Here is a 21,723-nt window from a genome sequence, read left to right as displayed (position 1 = left end):
GCTGGGTGGAAGTGAGGTCGGAACTTGGGAAGGCAAGTGATTGCTATTTAAGTAGGTGGGTTCTTTTATTAAATTAATTCCACTGGCATCAGATCATCATAATGAATCCTTGCTTCACGATCTTTGGACCATCCATGTGTACAAACTCATGTTACACTTCCAATCCTTTTAGTTGCAAGCTTGAGACAAATTATTTAAAATATTAAAGTGTTTTTGTGCTTTGTAAAGCTAATGTTATGAGAAATAAAAAGTAGTTATAAATAGTCTACACTGAGACATGGAGACTGATATTGTGTCAGATTGTAATGTATAAGAATTTGTGGAGTAACAAGTTTGGACACATTGCACTCGAATGGATTTTGGGGACATTCACTCTCTCCACCACTGACATATAGTGGCAACAGGGTGTATTGTCAAATGCTACATTGCAACAATTCACCAAGACTCCTTCGATAATAACATCTTCCAAACCCATGACTTGGTCAAGGGCAGCAGAAACCTGGAAGCACCACCAACTACAAGTAACTCTCCAAGCCACGTATCATTCTGACTTGGAAGTATATCATCATTTCACCTGGATCTCCCTCCTTAACAACACTGTGGATGTATCCACAACCCCTGGACTGCAATGATTCTTGAAGGCAGCTGATCACAATCTCTAAGGCTTGCGCAATAAATTGTCTCAGCAAAATTCACATGTCCTAGATGATTTTTTTGAAAAAAAAGCTCAAGGGTCTGAGTGCTCCACTCCTGTTCCTATGATTGCTGTGTTCCCCCTATTGTCCAGTTTGAGCAATAAGCAACCTAAGTTTCTCTCAAACGTGGATAAACGAGGTATCCAATTCCAAACATCTTATGCCATTGAACATTTCAGGAAATGATTTCTTAATTGCAAAAGCTATGAAGGAACAAAATGGTTTGGATATCTATATACACAACACACTAATTCCTCATGCATAGAAGGTCAACACATATTCAGAGAAGATCATGAAATATTGATCTTTATCACAAAGTAGCAGAATATAAAAGAGATGTTCAACTGTAGGGAGTTTTGGTTACTCAGCAAGATTTATACTGATGTGGAAGGTCAGCAATGAGGATTGAATGTTGGATCAGTTTTGAAGGACCGAATGGCCTACTCCTGTTCCTCTTTCCTACTGTTCTCATGTTCAACTTTGGGCCCACATTAGCTGTGGACGGGGAACACTGCAGATTGACCAAGTTGATAGCAGAGTTTAAAGTGTTAAGGTATAAAGCAACATTACAGGAACCTGAGTTTAAAAGCTTGAAGGATGATCTGCTTGAGGTGCTTAAAATAATGAAAAGATTTACAGGGAAGCTATTAAGCTTGTGATCCAGAACAAGAAAGAATCTTACTGGAGGTGTCTAAAAAAAAATCAAAGACTGATGAACATCTCTCTCCCAAAGGGCAGTAGCTGTTTTTTGGGCAGCTGGAAACTGCATGTTGGGTGGAGGTGTGAAGGATATGAGTCAAACATGGGGAAATCGGACTGAGGCATACATTAAACACAAACTATTTGAATGATCAGACTAATTCAATGAGATGAAGGATGCACTGATATATCTGTGCCCACCAAAGGGTCTGTTTCTGTGCTGTATGACTCTATGACTCTATTACCCACTCTAGTACCAGCTCAGTATTAGTGCCAGTGTGCTCAGATACCACTCCAGTACTCATTCTGTATTAATATGACTGTATCTGGTACCCTTGTCAATTCCTGATTAGGGGTGTTGCTCGAAACGTCGCTTTTCCTGCTCCTCAATTGCTGCCTGACCTGTTGTGCTTTTCCAGCACCATTCTGACCCATGTCAATATTAGTCCTGTCTTCACACCAGTATTATAGTACTAGTCCTATATTAGTTTCATTGTGTTTGCTCTGCAGTCCAATTTCAATCCTATATTAATACCAGTGTTTATTTGCCAGTCTGGTGCCACTTGTGCACTAATATGAGTGTCCATTACCCAGTTGGTACCCGTCCAGCATTAGAACTAGTGTGTCCATTACCCAGCCTGGAGGCAGTGCTGTATTAATGTCAGTGTGTCCATTACGCAGTCTGGTGCCAATTGTGCATTAATGCCAGACTGCTCATCACCACCTCTGGTCCATACCCTGTGCTAATGCTAGCATATTCTGGACCACTGTAGCATTGTTGCTATATTAATGTCAGTGTGTTCACTGTCCACTCCTGCTGCCCAGGGAAGAAACAAAAAAAGACCCCTGAAAATTTTAGCTCCAGTTTCATTTTTTCCCAAACCCAAACATCTACTCAATTTTGCAGTATTTACCCGCTGCAACTTTGCCAATAAAGTACTTGATTAACCGTTTGTAGAGCTGGTTGCCACCTGAAAACCTTGGCGGCACCCCACAGTTGCCACATGCTTTCACCGGGTTTACCTCGGGACCTGAAGGCTCTCTGGTTTTCAGCAGCTCCTCAGGTCGGTTTGCCTCCTGGGCTGATGACGGGGCTGTGGAGAAGATTGCCTCTGTTTCTTCCTCCTCCCAGTTGATGGCCTCTGTGGGAGGTTCCTGCCCCAGCAGGATCACATTCCCAAAGCTGGGATCTGATTGAGAATGGTGAGGAGCCTTCCGCTGCTTTATTGCACATCGGTTGGTGTAATAGCCCATGGGAGGGTCTTTTCTGTGCCGATGTGCCCTACAGCAAGCACCCTGGTGATATGAATGGGGCAGGCAGGTGGAACTGCCCACCTTTGAGGTAGAAGGCTGGTAGCCCGCATTTCCTGCTCCCTCAGGCCACATGCTCAGGGCTCCCGGCTCCTCAATGGTCAAGCTGTCCATCTTGTCAATGGCCCTCTGCATCAAGCTTATGCTGGGGATGTGGTGGGACTGCCGGCACTCGTAGTAATCGGAGTTCGGGTAGTAGACCTCATCGGCCATATTGAAGTAGTGGCGGTCAGTCAACAGCCTCCTGTCACAGTTCAGAGCTGCGTTGAGGCCTTGGATTGATAGGTTGTAATATTTGGTGTGCTCGTGGGTCATTTTGAGCTGCTGTACAGTGACAAAGGGATGCTTCAGCGCCGCACTGGGTGTGATACGCTCGTGGGAGTCCAAGGTAAGCATTCTTTTGATGAGCTCCACCATATTTTTACGATCGTGAAACTCAGCAATGACCTCATCATCTGGGAAGACGGCCTTGGTGATGTTAATAGTCTCCAGTTGGTCCAAGGACTTTAGCACATATTTCCGTCTCTCCAGTGGTTGGACCATGGTTTCGGCCTGGTAGTCAGTGGCACACTTGAGCTGCCACTGGTGAGCAGAGTTCTGCCGAGGGTTCCTTCTGAAGAAGTGGTTGGCCTTGGTGGCTGCATTCAGGAGATGGTCCTTGGGCAGCCCTTGTGTCTCAACAATGTACCTGATCTGGTCGTACTCACTGTTGCCGGGGTAAAGGGGCCAACCCAGGTGCAGTTCCGCCATCACACAGCCAAGGGACCACATATCCACCTTTTCACAGAAGGGAAGACCAAGGAGAATCTCGGGTGAACGGTAAAAGCGAGACTGGATGTATGGTTCTGTGGTGAAAGGAGAAAAGGAGAATATTAGTGCATAATGTCAAAACAAAAAGCCGTCTGGGTCAGAATTGGGAGGCTTTCCAATGGTTTCTCTTCAAATCTGATACAGCAACAATTTATTTTAGATAAACCTAAAATGATCCAAAGTTCTTCGTGTTGCCACACAATTTTGACAATAAGAAGAAGAAGATTAAAACAGGAAGAAGAGGAGGGATTGAGTGTAACAGAATAAATACCAATGTTTACTAAGGTTCTGCGGGTCCTGATGTCGGAATAGGAGGAGGCCATTTGGTCCTTCAAGCCTGCTCTGTTACTCAATTAGTTCACATCTGAACTGTATCTCAACTCTGTGTACCAGCCTTGGATCCAGAGCTTTTTAATACTCTTTGTTGAGTTGACAGCACCTATTAACCTCTAGTCTCAATTGCTTATTTGGCAGAGAAAGTTTCAGATTTCTATTCAGCTTTTTATGAAGATGTGTTTCCAGACATCATTCTCGAAACTCTAATTGAAGGGTTTATATGTCTTTATTCCAGACTCTTCTGCCTGAAAATATAGTAGCTCTTGATGTAACCTAGTGACTCATTTAGACACCTGGATTTAGATCACACACTGAGCTTCCAGATATACCTTCCTGATACTCTCTGGAATTTATAGTACAATTCACTGTAGTGAGGGGTTTATGTGATCCAGTGGTATGTCCATAACTCTGAGCCAGAAGACCCCGGTTCACACCCCATTTGCTTTAGGGGTGTGTAGTAACATCTCTGAACAGGTTGATTAGAAATATCTACAGTTCACTATTTCATTTAGGAAGTTCTGGGTTAGTATTGTGGTTAGTATCCCTGCCTGTCAAGCTGGAGACCAGCAGTCAATTCCCTGACAGGGAGTGGTTGATCTGTGTGTGAATGGCTGAATGTAAATTGTACAGGTAGAATTGTGCAAGTGAAAGTGTACAAATAGAATTGTGCAGCTGAGATTACACAGATGGAATGTGCAGGTGAAATTAGACAAATGGAGTTGTTTGGTGAAATTATGCTAGTAGAATTGTGCAGGTGAAACTATAAAAATAGTTTTCTACAGGTGAAATTACACAGGTGTGATTGTGTAGTAAGATTGTACCAATAGAATTGTACAGGTGAAATTACACAGAAGGAATTGTGCAGTTGAAACTATACAAATAGAACTGTGCAGCGAAACTCTCCTTATGGAATTGTGCAGGTGAAATTTTACAAATGGAATTGTACAGATGAAATTAGGCAGGTGGGATTGTGCAGGTGAAAATGTAGATTGAATTCTGCAGTTCTGATTAAACAAGTAGAACTGTGCAGGTCGACTTATACAGATGAAACTATTTAGGTGGGATTGTTTGGTTAATCTTATATACGTGGAATTGTACAGGTGGCAAGGGCTATTTGGTGGTGGCAGCTTAACAAGCAGCTGAATAATACTCAAGCAAAAGTCTGAAAAGATCTGAATAGTTGCTGCAGAGCTGATGTCCATCAGCAGATGGGGCTGTTGACAATCTTGATTATTTTTCCAGCCTAATAAAAGGGTTTTACAAGGACAACACAATTGCATTTATATTGCACCTTTACCCAACTAAATGACCCCAAATGCATCAATAGGGTTGACCTTGACAGGGATATATTTTTCTTTATTCCTTCATGGGATTTAGTATCACTGGTTAATTCAGCATTTATTACCCATCCTCATAGAGTCAGAGAGATGTATAGCATGGAAACAGACCCTTCGGTCCAACCCGTCCATGCCGACCAGATATCCCAACCCAATCTAGTCCCACCTGCCAGCACCCAGCCCATATCCCTCCAAATCCTTCCTATTCATATACCCATCCAAATGCCAACTAAATATTACAATTGTACCAGCCTCCACAATTTCCTCTGGCAGCTCATTCCATACACATACAACCCTCTGTGTGGAAAAAGTTGCCCCGTAGGTCTCTTTTATATCTTTCCCCTCTCACCCTAAACCTATGCCCTCTAGTTCTGTACTCCCCGACCCTAGGGAAAAGACTTTGCCTATTTACCCTATCCATGCCCCTCATACTTTTGTAAACCTCTATAAGGTCACCTCTCAGCCTCCAACCCTCCAGGGAAAACAGCCCCAGCCTGTTCAGCCTCTTCCCTATAGCTCAAATTCTCCAAACCTGGCAACATCCTTGTAAATCTTTTCTGAACCTTTCAAGTTTCACAACATCTTTCTGCTAGAAAGGAGAACAAATTGCACGCAATATTCCAACAGTGGCCTAACTAATGTCCTGTACAGCCACAATATGACCCCCCCAACTCCTGTACTCAATACTCTGACCAATAAAGGAAAGCATACCAAACGCTTTCTTCACTATCCTATCTACCTGCGACTCCACTTTCAAGGAGCTATGAACCTACTCTCCAAGGACTCTTTGTTCAGCAACACTCCCTAGGACTTTGCCACTAAGTGTATAAATCCTGGTAAGATTTGTTTTCCCAAAATGCAGCACCTCGCATTTATCTGAATTAAACTCCATCTGCCACTTCTCAGCCCATTGGCCCATCTGGTCCAGATCCTATTGTAATCTGAGGTAACCCTCTTCGCTGTCCACTACACTTCCAAGTTTGGTGTCATCTGCAAACTTACTAACAGTACCTCTTATGCTCGCATCCAAATCATTTATGTAAATAACAAAAAGTAGAGGACCCAGCACCGATCCTTGTGGCACTCCACTGGTCACAGGCCTTCAGTCTGAAAAACAAGCCTTTTATCTTTGAGCCAGTTCTGTATACAAATGGCTAGTTCTCCCTGTATTCTGTGAGATCTAACCTTGCTAATCAGTGTCCCATGGGGAACCTTGTCGAACGCCTTACTGACGTTCATATAGATCACATCTACTGCTCTGCCCTCATCAATCCTCTTTGTTACTTCCTCAAAAAACTCAATCAAGGTTGTGAGACATGATTTCCCACACACAAAGCCATGTTGACGATCCCTAATCAGTCCTTACCTTTCCAAATACATGTACATCCTGTCCCTCAGGATTCTCTCCAACAACTTGCCCAGCACCGACGTCAGGCTCACTGGTCTATCGTTCCCTGGCTTGTCCTTTCCTGAAGAAGGGCTTATGCCCGAAACATCGAATCTCCTGTTCCTTGGATGCTGCCTGACCTGCTGCGCTTTTCCAGCAACACATTTTCAGCTCTGATCTCCAGCATCTGCAGACCTCACTTTCTCCTTGTCCTTACCACCCTTCTTAAATAGTGGCACCACGTTAGCCAACCTCCAGTCTTCTGGCACCTCACCTGTGACTAATGATGATATAAATATCTCAGCAAGAATTGTGCAGGTCGACTTATACAGATGAAACTATTTAGGTGGGATTGTTTGGTTAATCTTATATACATGGAATTGAACAGGAGGAATTGTACAGGTGGCAAGGGCTATTTGGTGATGGCAGCTTAACAAGCAGCTGAATAATATCCAAGTAAAATTCTGAATAGATCTGAATAGTTTCTGCAGAGCTGATGTCCAATCAGCAATCACTGCTCTAGCTTCCCACTGAGTTCTAGGGTACACCTGATCAGGTCCTGGGGATTTATCCACCTTTATGTATTTCAAGACATCCAGCACTTCCTCCTCTGTAATATGGACATTTTGCAAGATGTCACCAGCTATTTCCCTACAGTCTATATCTTCCATTTCCTTTCCACAGTAAATACTTTGAGATCCTAAGTATCCAGAGTGCAGTTAAGTGTCAACCACATTCCTATGGATCTGGAGTCACACGTGGAGAAAGTTAAAAATCACACAACACCAGGTTATTGTCCAACAGGTTTAATTGGAAGCAGTAGCTTTCGGAGCACTGCTCCTTCATCAGGTGGTTGTGGAGATATGGAGAAAGCAACAGTGTTACTGAAAGCTCCCCAGTAAGTGCTGCACAGTCATGAAATCTTTTGTTTGCTCATAAAATATAGTCTGCACTCAACAGTGAGTACTTGCAAAATCCAAAACACAAGCATCTACTGTCAGAAGTGATTTTCTGATAGGAAGCACTTACTGAAGAATCTTAAATGAGGTAACAATTGACAACCAAGCAGTTATTTTGAGTTGAGTTTATAAAGTGGTCTGCCACAATTTCTAGAAGTGCCATGCCATTAAAGGCATGTCATATTTGTAACTTTTAAGTAGAGACTTTCATAAATGAGGGAACTTTGACTTGACTTAAAATGGTCAACAATGGTCACCAGAAGGTCAAATATGTGTCTTCAAGAAACTGATTCTGAGTCTGGTTGCGCCATGTAGACAGACAAACATGCATTACAAACCGAAAGATATTAGTTCCACATATTTTTGAAGATCATCACAAATGCATTCCTGAATTGAATGGGTCTCAATCAGAGGCACACAGAAAACGCTGTAATATCAGTGTTGGAGAACAATCTAAAGGCTGTGACATCATAAGATCTCCAAGTCATTTCCATTTTATGTTCAGCAAAATGGCAAATTTACTTCCTGTTATTGAGATTATAAGAAATTGACTTTTGTGAATTACAGAAAGTCCAACACTTCAAGAAAGTCATGTGATCTCCTTTGGCACATGACTTTGGTTGTTAAACTTGTCTAATCAGGACTTCAGGAGTGGAAGATTTTTCCTTCAGGCCCACAACATGCCCATATCCAAAACAGACAGTCCATGTACATCATAAACTGTTCCTTTTTTAGACAAGTTTTAAGAGTGAACTATTCTATCCAACTGTAGTTTCCTTGCACGTAATTGTATATGTGATTGTTTGGATGAGTGCCATAATATTCAGTTTAAGGGTGAGTGCTTAAACGACTAATCACCTTCCATAGTTTAAACTCACAGAAAGCTTACAGCTGGCTATTAGATTAGATTACTTACAGTGTGGAAACAGGCCCTTCGGCCCAACAAGTCCACACCGACCTGCCGAAGCGCAACCCACCCATACCCCTACATTTACCCCTTACCTAACACTACGGGCAATTTAGCATAGCCAATTCACCTGACCCACACATCTTTGGACTGTGGGAGGAAACCGGAGCACCCGGAGGAAACCCACACAGACACAGGGAGAACGTGCAAACTCCACACAGTCAGTCGCCTGAGTCGGGAAGTGAACCCGGGTCTCAGGCTAACCACTGTGCCACCATGCTGCCCACAAACATTGAGGGGTTTTAGAAAATGTACAATTCTTTCTCTCTTAAATACTCATTGATTGCAGATAGTTGGGAAAGGGACAGAAACTACAACAGGTCTCTCATATACACTATCTGTAACAGAAGTGACATACATTTATACAGAGGAAGCTGCCTTTGCAAACAGAAGGAATATGTCAGAGCCTCGCATTTTGTTTGAGTTACAAGGAAGCCTATAGTTCCCCTTTATTTTCTCCATGGCTGTACCTCACCCAAAGTCTATTTGTCAGCCAATCAACATCTTTTCCTGTTGAACTATAAATTGTTTTTCTGTCTAGATTAGATTCCCCTACACTGTGGAAACATGCCTTTTGGCCCAACAAGTTCACACCGACCCTCCAAAGAGTAACCTACCCAGACCCAGTTCCCTCTGACTAATGCACCTAAAACTACGGGCAATTTAGCATGGCCAATCCACCTTAACCTGCACATCTTTGGATTGTGGGAGTAAACCAGAGGACCCGGAGTAAACCCATGCAGACACGGGGAGAATGTGCAGACTCCACACAGACAGTCGCCCAATGCTGGAATCAAACCTGGGTCCCTGGCGCTGTGAGGCAGCAGTGCTAACCACTGAGTCACCGTGCCGCCCAGATACTCACTAGTGGGATGCAGGTATTGTTAGCTGGCCAGTATTTATTTCCCATCTGTAGTTGTCCTTGAGAAGGTGGTGTAGAGTGTAGTGACTGTAGCAAGGTCAGCCAGGAGGACATCATAGAATATGAGTTCAGATTGTTACTGTTAACCAGGTCCAATCAGGGAGCCCTGGCTGATAGATTTGGGCAGATGTGTCAGCCATTCTGTTCACTCTGAGAGCTGGTTCTGAGGAAGTATCAAGTACTACGTGTAAATAAAGAGTGACTTGGTAAGGGGATACCGGCCTCTGAAGAGTTAGTTCAGTGAGCTGCCTTTTTGAACCGCTGCAGTCCATGTGCATTTGGCATTCTTGCAAATTAGCCTGATGAATGCAAGACAAAAAGTTTTGGCAACTTAACTGTTTTTTTTTCAGTAAATAATAAGTTCAAGTTTAAATACTTTGATTACTTCTAATACTTATATATTTGAGGAGAAACAAGTTTAGCTGAAAATGTGTTGCTGGTTAAAGCACAGCAGGTTAGGCAGCATCCAAGGAATAGGAAATTCGACGTTTCGGGCCTAAGCCCTTCATCAGGAATGATCTTTATAGCCTGAGCATAAATCTGGTGATAACTCCAAGATGTGGAGCCCAGAAGTGAGAGCTGAGCTACAGATGAGGTCCAAACAGATCATTGAATGGCTGTTATACAATTTCATCACTTTATCTTAAAGGAGATGGAATGTCAAAAGCTGAATTTCTAATAGACAATGTAAATTTTTTTGCCTCAATTGTAGGGCATTGAGAGAATGCTGGGAGTGAACTGGATTCAGAAAAAAGAACATCCACATGGAGAGCTGGGAATTTCTGATGGGCTGCAGAATTTCAACAAGGAGAGAGATGCAGGTGAGTACTCAAGGTTAGGTGGAGCAAACCCTTTAAAGAACATGGAAACAAAGTTGAGAAGTTTGAAATCAGTGGAAGTGGATCCTCTTTCCCACTCCCTTCCTCCACCCAGAAATCAGTGAATGAAAGTGGAATGGTGGGATATTATTACATGGGATGCACAGAGGTATGAATGAGTTGGACATTACATTGGGTGGAAATTTGGACCCCTTTGTGGAGATGGTCAGATAAATCAGAAGAGGTCAGGGTAAGATACAAATGACAAATAATTTGATCCTGGGGTCAAGGAGGACACCAGGTTCAAGTATGATTGGTTTCCTCTGAATCAGCAGCCAGGATGGGAGATGAAGATAAGTATGCTTTGAATTCCATCCATTTAGTACTCTGGAAATTCCTGCATTCCTAGCTCCATCACATTTGTGATGACTTCATGATGGCTAGCACAAATATTGGAATATTACAACAAGCTTCATTTCTCATGATTCAGTGGGAACAACAGGAGAAATATTCAATGGAGAACCATTGGGTTGGGGGAGCAAAATTACTCAGGGTTAATTCGGGTTGACAGGGCACAAAGAGGGCAATTACCCTCAAAGTGAGGAGGTAAAATTGGTAGTGGGTGTTCTAATCCACAAGGTTTTGGCCTCAAACTAATCAGGGGCAACAAATGACTACCCAGACATTCTAACCTGCACAGCTCAGCAGCTGAATAACAGTTTTTTAGGGGGGATGGTGGCGGGGGAAGGATACACATGCATGATCCATTACGTGCTTTGGACTCCAATCTGAACACATCATTAAGAATTAGCTCCTGTACAGGAAGACCCAGAGAAGTGCCTGAAATGGCAAAAGCTCTGAAATTCAAAACTGTGCTGTGGCAGACAAATGAGAAAAATGTGAACAGATTTTACACTTTGGCCTACAAAGTAATCGTGATTTGAGATTGCTGCAGGTCAAGCAGGAGATACAAAAGCGTAAACACATGTATCAACAGGTTTAAGAGCAGCGCCTTCCCTGCTGTTATTAGATTTTCTGAATGGATCTCTCAAATTTCAAATCTAATGTTGGTCTTGCTTTTTGTTCACCTTCTTTGCAGCCATAATTTTGTATCCCTTGCTCTGTTCAATCACCATATGATGTTGAGGAAAAAGTCAACACTGCAGATGCTGGAGATCAGAGTCGAGAGTGTGGTGCTGGAAAAGCACAGCAGGTCAGGCAGCATCCAAGGAGCAGGAGAGTCGACGTTTCAAGGAATTCCTGATGAAGAGTATATGCTTGAAATGTTAACTTTCTTGATCCTCAGATACTACCTGACTAGCTGTGCTTTTCCAGCACCACATGTTTTGACCCAATGATTGTTGTATGCTACGATCCACCTGTACTGCATGCAAAACAAAACTTTTCACTCTACACAGGTACATATAACAATCAAATCAAATCAAATTAAATGTTTCCTTTGAACAGATGGATTCATTGCCACATCAGCCAAAAATTTCAATAGCTCCTGTTTTGGGTCTGGGAGACACCTTGAGGAAGGCAGACCCTAAACTCTGTGCCACCTCCTCATTTTCCTAACAGTGTCGTTGAGTCAGGTGCTCTGGTTGCTGGCTCAGCAGGGGGTGCCCAGCAGCGTTCAAGATTAATGTGCATATCAGACAGCCTTACCTTCTTGAAGGCAGTCTGTCCTTCTTCAAGCAGAGCTGCTCTTCTTTGGAAGAAGCTGCTGTCCAATGCCAGCATTGTGTAAGGATTTAGGTAGAAGGTGATCTAGTGAGAAATGGGAAAGAGAGTGGATTCTGCTGCTCTGGCACAGGAGGCCTTTGTGTTAGAAATTGACAAGATAGAAGGGGATGGGACTGGGACCTAAAGTGGAAGCATTGGTCCTAACCACCAGCTGGAAAGCTGGAATCAAGTTCAACCCACTGTATTGGAGGATGAATTTGCATAAGCGACCTTTTCATGATTTGATACAAGTGAACTTTTGTCCCCCACACCCAACCCCTGGGGCAAGATGTCCTGCCCGACCTTGGAACCAAAGCGATCAACCAATCAGAGGGCAGGCATTGGTTGATTGGGAATAAAATTCTGACAATTGTTTCTGTGGAACCATCCTAGGACTGGCTTGCCTCTCAGAATGTGAATGTTGTCTCAGGCATTGTAACATTGTCCAATCCATTCCGATTCCATCGGCAACCTAGAAACTAAGGGATGGCCTCCACAGGGAATTGGAGCAGATATTTGGAGAGGTTCACTCCCAGCGTCTAGATTCAGGGACCTAGCAGGAGTGCTGGAAGACCCTAATGCTCTAAAGCAAGTAGTCAAGGACAGGACGTCTACAGGATAGCTCTCACCCTGTGCAATGCACCATCATTTACCCAAAAATGTACCTCAGGCCTTAGCTGGAACATTAAAAAATACAGGAAGACAGATTATGATCAGAATGGTGATTGCTCAGAAAAGCGGGGTGTGCATCGAGGCTTGAATGTTGTTCAACACCAGTTGTTGAAGGTAAGTCTGCAGGTGCAACAGGTGGTAAAGAAGGCAAAAGATATATTGGCCTTCATCGCAACAGGATTTGAGTACAGGAGCAAGGATGTCTTCCTGCAATTGTCCAGGGCATTTCTGAGACTACTGTTTGCAGTTTTGGTCTCCGTATCTGAGGAAGGATATTCTCGCTATGGAGGGCATGCAACACCAGGCCGATTCTTGGGATGGCAGGATTGACATATAAGGAGATACTGGATCGGGTGGGATTCTATTCTCTGGAGTTCAGAAGAATGAGGAGGTATCTCCTGGAAACCTATAAAATGTTAACGGGACAAGACAGGGTAAATACAGGATAGATGTTCCCGATGACTGGGGATTCCATAATCTAAGGATATGGGATAAGCTATGTAGGACTGAAATGTGAAGCAATGTCTTCTCCCAGAGAGTGGCAAACCTATAGAATTCTCTAACACAGAAAGCAGTTGAGGCCAAATCATTAACTGTTTTCAGGATGGAATTGGATATAATTCTTAGAGCTAAAGGATATGGTGTGAAATTAGGAACTAGGGACTGAGTTGGATGATTGACCATGATCATATTGAATGGGGGAGCAGGTCAAAGGGCTGAATGGTCTAATCATGCTCCTATTTTCTTATGTTTCTATGATAGTACATCTCATCCCTCAATCCTTTCACTGACACCAGAGTCACACCCTCCATCTCCACATCTGTGTAACTATGCAAGGTACATCATCTTAAAAACAGTGCAACACTCTCAGACTTCCCTCCTTCCATCCACCCACAGTCACAAAGGGAATGGGGCTGTGGGAAGGAGTACTCCGGCCTAAACTCTCTACCCCATGTTAAAGAGATGTACTCAGCATCATGAGTGGCCAAATCCACTGGGAACGGTGGTCAGTTCCTGCCTGTACAGCCCTTTTCCAGCTCCTAACTCTCACTCCCTCCCACTGCTGTCTGGTGGAATAGAGTGAATGTGTGTCATTGAATCCCTACAGTGTGCACAGAATCTCCACACCCACCCTCCGAGGAGCAACCCACCCAGACCCATTCCATTATTCTATATTTTACTCCTAACTAATGCACCTAATCTACACTTCCCTGATTACTATGGACAATTTAGCATAGCCAATTCACTTAACCTGCACATCTTTGGATTGTGGGAGGAAACTGGAGCACCTTGAGGAAACCCACACAGACACAGGGAGGATGTGCAAACTCCATTGAACCCTGTGCCTGGTCCTGTGAGGCAGTGTTGATAACCACTGAGCCACTGTACCCTAGTTCTGCCTTTTCCACAGTGGCTTCCTTGTTCCCCTGCTCTTCCTTATCCTCCCTTTCCTGCAGCAGCCACTGCAAGGTGGTGCAGATAAAGACATGATGACAGCATCAGCAAACCCCAACATCTGACATGACACTCAAACCACCAGATCAGAAACTGGCACTGTGTGAACTGTTAAAGGGCAGAAGGGCAAGATTGGCACCTGCTGGGACACCAGGCCTGAGTGCCCACGTGGAAGCGGAAACCCTAGTTATGCAGTCACCTCACAACAGGCACACTGACAAGGATTCTGATGGGATGACCTGCTGATGAGCACAAGCACCAAAATCTTGGAGCACACAACGACAAAGGACAGCCCAGCTCCTAAGGGGCATCAGGTAGAGCCCAGCGTGAAGTGGTGGTCAACCCCATGACATAGCTGCCGCATCTAGCACCTCTGTCCCAGCTTCCACAATAGCCCAGGCCAAGGCCTCCTGAAGTCTCGATGCAGTAGCTGAGGGCTCTCACCTCAGGGCATGACAATGCAGACTGCTCCCTCGCAGCTGGGAATCTCAGTCCTCAGTGGAGCAGTCCAAGTTCTTCCCACAGCTCCTGTCGCCCGGGAAATGATCACCATTGCTGAGATGCCGAACTGTGGAAATATCTGCTCTCCCTGTCACCATGACCGTGTCCCCATCGCTGCCACTTTGCCAGTGCCCTCGCTATTACTTCTCACCCACTATGGGGGAGCGGTCTGAATCTGGGCTGGAAGATGGGGCAAAAATTCACATCAGATACCCTGGACTAAAATCCTCTGAACTTGGGACATGAATTTGTGGAATTCATATTTGAACTAAGAGTCATTGAGCACTCTGACTGAGACAGAGTAAGCAATATATAAGCCCAGGGGCAGCTGTCTGGAACGGGTTAAGCTTGAGGAAGACCCCCACAAATGCCTCCGCTCATATACAATAAAATAAAGCTCATGCAGAACAAACAATCAAGACATTCTGGAGCCTACAAAATTATGAAACCATTCAACTTTTAATCAATTTACTTGGACATAGATACTGAACATTCCATACCATTGTAGACATGCAAATCTGTTTCCCTTGAATAGGATGGCCTTCACACTATCAGCAGCACCTTAACCTAGAGAGTTAAAAATCACACAACACCAAGTTACAGTTGAGAGTGTGGTGCTGGAGGCTCGTGAATGGGTATCAGTGACCCTGATGCCCACTGATTCTCACTTAGCTACAGTTCCTGATCTAGTTTGGGGACCATCTCCTTGGTGAACCTGCAGGGGTTGCTCTTGGCTCAGCTAAGAGTTGGGGGAAAGTATTCCCCAAAAAACTGTGGCAAGCAAGATCCTCCCTCTGTGCAGACATTGCCCCTCCCCTTTCTGTGCTCCATTTGTCTGTCAAAACTGTTAGAAGTTAGCAATTCCCCTGCCCCCTGTCAATGAGGATGCAACTCTACTCTCTATGAAATCCAATCAGTTACTGCGAAGCACCTTTAGTAACAGTGTCTCTGCAAGCTTTCAGATCGCAGGGCAGAGTCAGAGGCAGTTCACTGGCAAGGTAGATCCCTGTTCCATTAAATATCGCAAGTTAGATGTTTGTCTGTTTAAATAGTGTCAGTTAGATTGCCTGCCCCTTTCAATAGTGCAGGTTATGTATCTATTCCTTTAAATAGTGGGAGTTACAAGTTTGATGCTTGAAATAATGCAAGTTAATTGCTTGACCCCTTTAAAAAGGGCAAGTTAGATGTCTGTCCCTTTAAATAGCTCATGTTAGCTGCCTGTTCCTTGAACTTGCAGAAATTTGATGCTAGTCCTTTTAATTAGTGCAAGTCAGATGCCTGACCATTTAAATAAAGGTGATTTTGATGTCCTAATAAATAGCACAGGTCAGATATCGGTCCCTTTAAGTAGGGCAGGTAGGGAGTCCATCCATCTAACATGCTCAAGTTTGATGCCTGCCCCTTTAAATAGCATGTGTTAGATGCCCATCATTTTAAATGGTGCAGATTTAATTGTCATCTTTTTAACTGGTGCAATCTCGATGCCTGTCCTTCTAAACAGTGCAACATAGGCCCCATCACTTTGAAAAGCAGGAGTGACATGCCTGACCATTTAAACCTGTTCCTTTAAATTGCAGGGATTAGACACCTGACCTTTTAACTAGTTCTAGATAGATATCTGTCCAGTTAAATAGCACATGTGAGATGGATATCCCTTTATATAGCCCAATTTAGGTGTTCATCCCATTAATTAAGGCTTGTTAGATGCCTGTCCCTTCAAAGTGCTTGTTCTTTTTATCAGTGCAAGTTGGATTCCTATCTCATCAAACAGCAAGAGTTAGATGCCTGTACCTATAAATAATGTGAGATGGATGCCTGTACCTTTAACTAGTGCAATTTTATGCTGTTTCTTTTAACTGGCCCAAAGTAGAGGCCTGTGACTTGAAATAGCCTGCCCCTTTAAATAGAGCAGGTTAATTGTCCATCCTTTTAAATAATGCAATTAGGATGCTGTCCCTGTAAATAGCGCAAGTTGGAAATCTATTCCTTTAATTAGCACAAGTTAGATGCCTGTCCCTTTCAATGACCCGAGTTAGACAGTTGTTCCTTTAAATAGCACCACTTTGATGCATGGTGCATGTTTTTTAATGCGTTCATGGAATGAGGGCATCGTTAGCTAGGCATGTATTTATCACTCATCCCTAATTACCCAAAGGGCATTTAGAGTCAACCGCATTGCTGTGGCTTTGGAGTAACGTGTAGGCCAGCCCAGGTAAAGATGGCAGTTTCGTTCCCTAAAGGACTTCAGTGAACCAGATGGGTTTTTCCTGACAATCAGCAATGGATTCAGGGTTATCATTAGTCTCACAATTCCAGATTTGTATTGAATTCAAATTCCAACATCCCGTGGCACGATTTGAACTCAGGTCCCCAGACATTACTTCGGTCTCTGGATTAACAGCACAGCGATAATACTATTAGGCCATAGCCTCTGCTTAGAACAAAGTAGACATTTTGATTTAACTTTGTTTTAAGGAGCTTACATTTTCCCAAACAAAGAAGGTCATTGGCAAGTGATTAATCAACGTGTAGTGGCAGAGAGAGGCTGAAGATGAGAGCTGGGCCATCACAAATAATGTCACGTCATGGGAAGATGTACATCAAATCAGTGTAAATACATTCAATTTGGATACATCTGTAATTCAGAACCACTGCCTCTTGTAATCAGAACTATCTGATGAAAGTGAAAGAAAAACCTGCATTTACAGCGTGTCTTTTGCAAAACTATGAAGAATTTCCCAGCCAACAAAGTCCCTTTAAGTTTGTTCACTGTTTCAGAGTAGGGAATGGGATATCATGATGCCAACACAAACCAAGAGCATTTCCATTGTGATCAGAGTGATTTATAAACTGTTTATGGATGAAGAAATGGTAGTTAGCCATAATGAAAATAGATGGCCACCAGGTGTTAAATATCAAAGATTAAAATGCTGCTTGACAGAGTGCAGTGTCTGCTTTTCTTGTTGATACTCTATTTACAAATTGCAAACTCCAACCACATTGAGTACTTGTTAATGCACCCAGTTCTCACTCAATCAACCTTGAACTAACTTGTATTCTTCACTGGTTCCCTTGTTCCATTTGATTTCAGGCATCCCTCTCAGACCCTACTGGATGACAACAAAGTTGTATCAGATGGGATGAAAGGCTTTCCACTCCTCACTTCATGCTCGGCTAGCAAAAGCTTAAACCCCCAAGAAATTGCTCAGGGTGAAGTTTCTGCTCTGGAGTAGCTTCTCCCAGAATATGTGAGTAATTGAAATGGATTTTAGATATTGTTCCGGTTGACTTATTACAGAGATGCTAGTGCACACCTTTGGAGCAGGTGGGGCTTGAAGCTGTATTGCACAGCTCTGAGGTAAGGACACTGTCATTGCACCACCACAGCCCCTAGTGATTAGGGTTTAATCTTTCTTCATTTGCACAGAGGAGCAGCAATAACTCACCAGACAGTAAACTGACGGTCACCGAGTCTCATTCCAATGGTTTGGATCCACTTTCAGTGTGTTGGATGTTAGTCCCTGAATTGTAAGTGACAGTATATTGTTTTAAAGTATTTTAAAATATGTTTCAGCCAGAAGAAAGGATAGGGGCATTAACAGAAACATTAATGCTGTAATTGATATCTCTCCTGTGAGGTTGCTAAGAATCAGTCTCTTGCTTCAGGATTGACCCCAGAGCAGGTTCTGAACCAGCCTCCTGCCTCTTTTGATAAATCATTAAATTGGATCAAGTTAAATTCAACTCAAATCAGCCACTGTGCACCACTAATTCACACACCAGCATGATTCAGTTTGCTCCAACCTTCGGGTACAGATAGAGTTAACCGAAAATAAGTAAAAATCAGACAGTCGCACTAGAATCTTTAGCAAACCTGAGCCACTCCTGATTACCCAAACCAGTGAAAGAGAGATTGATGTAAAATGGAATCTAGCTTCAGGGGTGACAACCCCTAAGTCTCACTCAACAGTTGAACGGTGCCTTCTTCAGGGGACCAAGCTGCAAGCTGAGTCCGTGTTTACTGATGGGAAGCTCTTGGGTGCAACTTTCAGAGAGGATAATCCATCAGATGGACAAATGTTGCATCTTCCAAACCCATGGCCATTACCATCTCAAAGGTCAAGGGCAGCAGATATATGGGGCACAGCACCAATTGCAAGTTTCCCTCCAGGCCACTCACCATCCTGACTTGAAATGTATCGCCATTCCTTCACTGTCACTGGGTCAAAACCCTAGAATTCCCTCCTTAACAGTGCTGTGGGTTTCCCCACACCCTAAGGATGATAGCAGTTCAAGAAAGCAGCACAACCCTTCCTTTTCTGGGGCAATTAGGGAAAGGCAATGATTGCTGGCCCAGTCAGTGACATCCACATCCCTTTAACGAATCAAGAAAAATACATTGTTGATCACATGGATTCCTTTCCAATTGTTCCTTGTCTTGAGATTCTCAGGCATTTAATGGTCATCTAAAGACTTTGAATGAAACTAGCCAACATGGCTGCCTCTCACTAATTATTATAAAGTGGTTTTTGTATGCAATTTCTCATGGGAACAATGATGTGGAATAGAAGTGAACAGGAGTGCTACACTATTAGATGAGTAAACTCTCAGATGAAATACTGAGCTGAGGCTCTGCCTGGCCCCTCAGGTGAAGTAAAAGACCCCATGGTTACTAACTGAAGAGTAGTGGGGATTTTCCCCAGTGACCTGGTCAATATTTGTACCAGTCTACATCACAAAAGCAGATCAACTCATTGTTGCATTATTGTTGCCTGTGGGAATTTCTTGTGCAAATGTAGCATGCCATGTTTCCACATACCAGAACAGTGACTGCATCTTATTGGCTCTAAAGCCCTTCAAAACATGTTAAAGTCTTCTTTGTATAAATATAGTACTTTTGTCTTTACTTCCTGTCTCCTCCTCTCCTTCCTCCTTCCCCCTGCACCTAGTTATCCCTACTCTGTATACACATCTCAATATTTCCAGCGGGAATTCAACAAACTGTAGCCCTGCTTTAGTCTTTGGACATTTATGAAAAGCAACTATCATTTCCTTCAGATGTTTATTACTTAGGCTTATGAAGATCATGTAATCTTGAGCCTGTGTCAACTAAATATTGAAACATTCATTTTCAAAACATTCTGGAATGAGACAGACAGATGGTTGAGGGGAGAAGAGCATTTGGTTCATCATTGGGATGATTTCGAGTGAGGCCACACGATTGCACGTTTTTATTAATGGTAAGGACCACCACAGCGGACTGTCCTGAAACAGTCCATTGTTTACTGTAAGTCATGAAGATATTTTCTTTAAAAAATACAAAACAAATAATCAGTTCCAGAGACTCAGCCTGCACTAAGAATCTACAGCGATTGCACTAAGAATCTAAGAATCTACAGCGATTGTAAAATGAAAGATTCTGTCTTGTTTGTTGACAGGTGTGTTCGGAATGGAAAATAAAGAGATGGAAGATGAATCAAACTGTTATTTTGCATCAGTTCTCCCTGGTGAGGATGCAAGTAACATTCCAGATGCAATTATAGATTACAGAATAAAAGGGAGGGGGGACCTCAGGAAAATTACAATTACCAGAGAAGGGGTATTGACGGGAGGGGGGGGAGGGTGGTGATGGTCATGTGGTGTTATTCCTGGACTGTTAATCCAAAGAGCCAGATAATGTCCTGGGGACCTGGGTTCAAAGCCTGCCACAGCAAATGGTGGAACTAGAATTCAATGAAAATCTGGATTTTAGAACAATTAATCTATTGTCAGGAAACTCCGTCTGGTTCACTAATGTCCTCTAAAGAAGGAAACTGCCATCCTTACCTGGTCTGGCCTACATGTGACTCCAGACCCACAGCAATGCGATTTACTCTTAACTGATTGATGGGCAGTGAATGCTGGTCCAGCTAGTGATGTTCTCCTGTGAATGAATAAAAAAAACCTGTTGGAGGTGTGGGCTGGCCAGTCCTTGGCTCCTGATAGATTTCATTCTCGTAGTTGCTACCAGACTGTGGGTGAGGTTCCTCATGTTATTCCTGCACCAGATGGGTGATCTCAAATTGACAGGCACCCACATGGGGAGGGATGAACTGACTCCCCTTCTTAATTCACCTGCCCCCTCTCGATTTTCGCAACAAAATTAAACTGCAAAGTATCTCTCATTTGTGAATTCTTTTGGCCCAGACTAAATTGTGTTTTAAAAGGAGCCAGCATAACTAAGCTTTCTTAAATTGAAAGAGTGAGTTCAATATTACTAAATGCAAAAAGAAATAATAATGCAACACATATTAAAAATGAGACATGAATCTGAAAAAAAGATATAAGTTAGAAGCTGTGCAGATATGTCTCTATTGGTTGTTTGTGAAGAGAGGATAGTGGGTTGTTTATAGTTGAACAGTGAATTTTTTGAAGTTTTGGCTTTGTGATATAGTTGAAATCCTTTTGCCCTGTCCAGGATCGGTGTTGAGTCCACTACTTTTCGTCATTTATATAAACGATTTGGATGTGAAATAGGAGGTATAGTTAGTAAGTTTGCAGGTAACGCCAAAATTGGAGGTGTAGTGGACAGCGAAGAAGGTTACCTCAGACTACAATGGGATCTCAATCAGATGGGCCAATGGGCTGAGGAGTGGCAGATGAAGTTTAATTTAGGTAAATGTGAGGTTTGCATTTAGGAAAGCAACTCTTATGTACTTAATGGTAAGGTCCTAGGGAATGTGGTGAACAAAGCAACCTTGGAGCGCAGGTTCATAGTTCCTTCAAAGTGGAGTCGCAGATAGATAGGATAGTGAAGAAGGCATTTGGTATTCTTTCCTTTATTGGTCGGAATATTGAGTGTAGGAGTTGGAAGGTCATGGTGCAACTGTACAGGACGTTGGTTAGGCCACTTTTGGAATATTGCACACTATTTTGGCCTCCTTCCTATCGGAAGGATGTTGTGAAACTTGAAAGGATTCAGAAAAGATTTACATGGACGTCGCCAGAGTTGGAATATTTGAATAATAGGGAGTGGTTGAATAGGCTGGAGCTGTTTTCCCTGGAGTGTCGGAAGCTGAGGGGTGACCTTATTGAGGTTTATAAAATCATGAGGGGCATGGATAGGATAAATAGACAAAGTCTTTTCCCT

The 21,723-nt window shown here is 43.2% G+C and overlaps 1 protein-coding gene across 1 annotated transcript in view; it reads right to left on the bottom strand.

Moving 5' to 3' along the window:
• Positions 1-2,285: 2,285 nt before the first annotated feature.
• The window catches only part of LOC132836642 (homeodomain-interacting protein kinase 4-like), a 33,189-nt gene continuing 13,751 nt past the window's right edge, over positions 2,286-21,723 (bottom strand). The window contains exon 2 of the mRNA XM_060856033.1: positions 2,286-3,550. Coding sequence (XP_060712016.1) covers positions 2,286-3,550 — 1,265 coding nt within the window. The remainder of the gene's footprint in view (positions 3,551-21,723) is intronic.

This window comes from Hemiscyllium ocellatum, chromosome 47, assembly GCF_020745735.1.
Source record: "Hemiscyllium ocellatum isolate sHemOce1 chromosome 47, sHemOce1.pat.X.cur, whole genome shotgun sequence".
NCBI classification, from domain to species: Eukaryota; Metazoa; Chordata; class Chondrichthyes; order Orectolobiformes; family Hemiscylliidae; genus Hemiscyllium; species Hemiscyllium ocellatum.
Note: the sequence above shows the minus strand (reverse complement) of the source record. Positions and strands in the feature narration are given on the sequence as shown.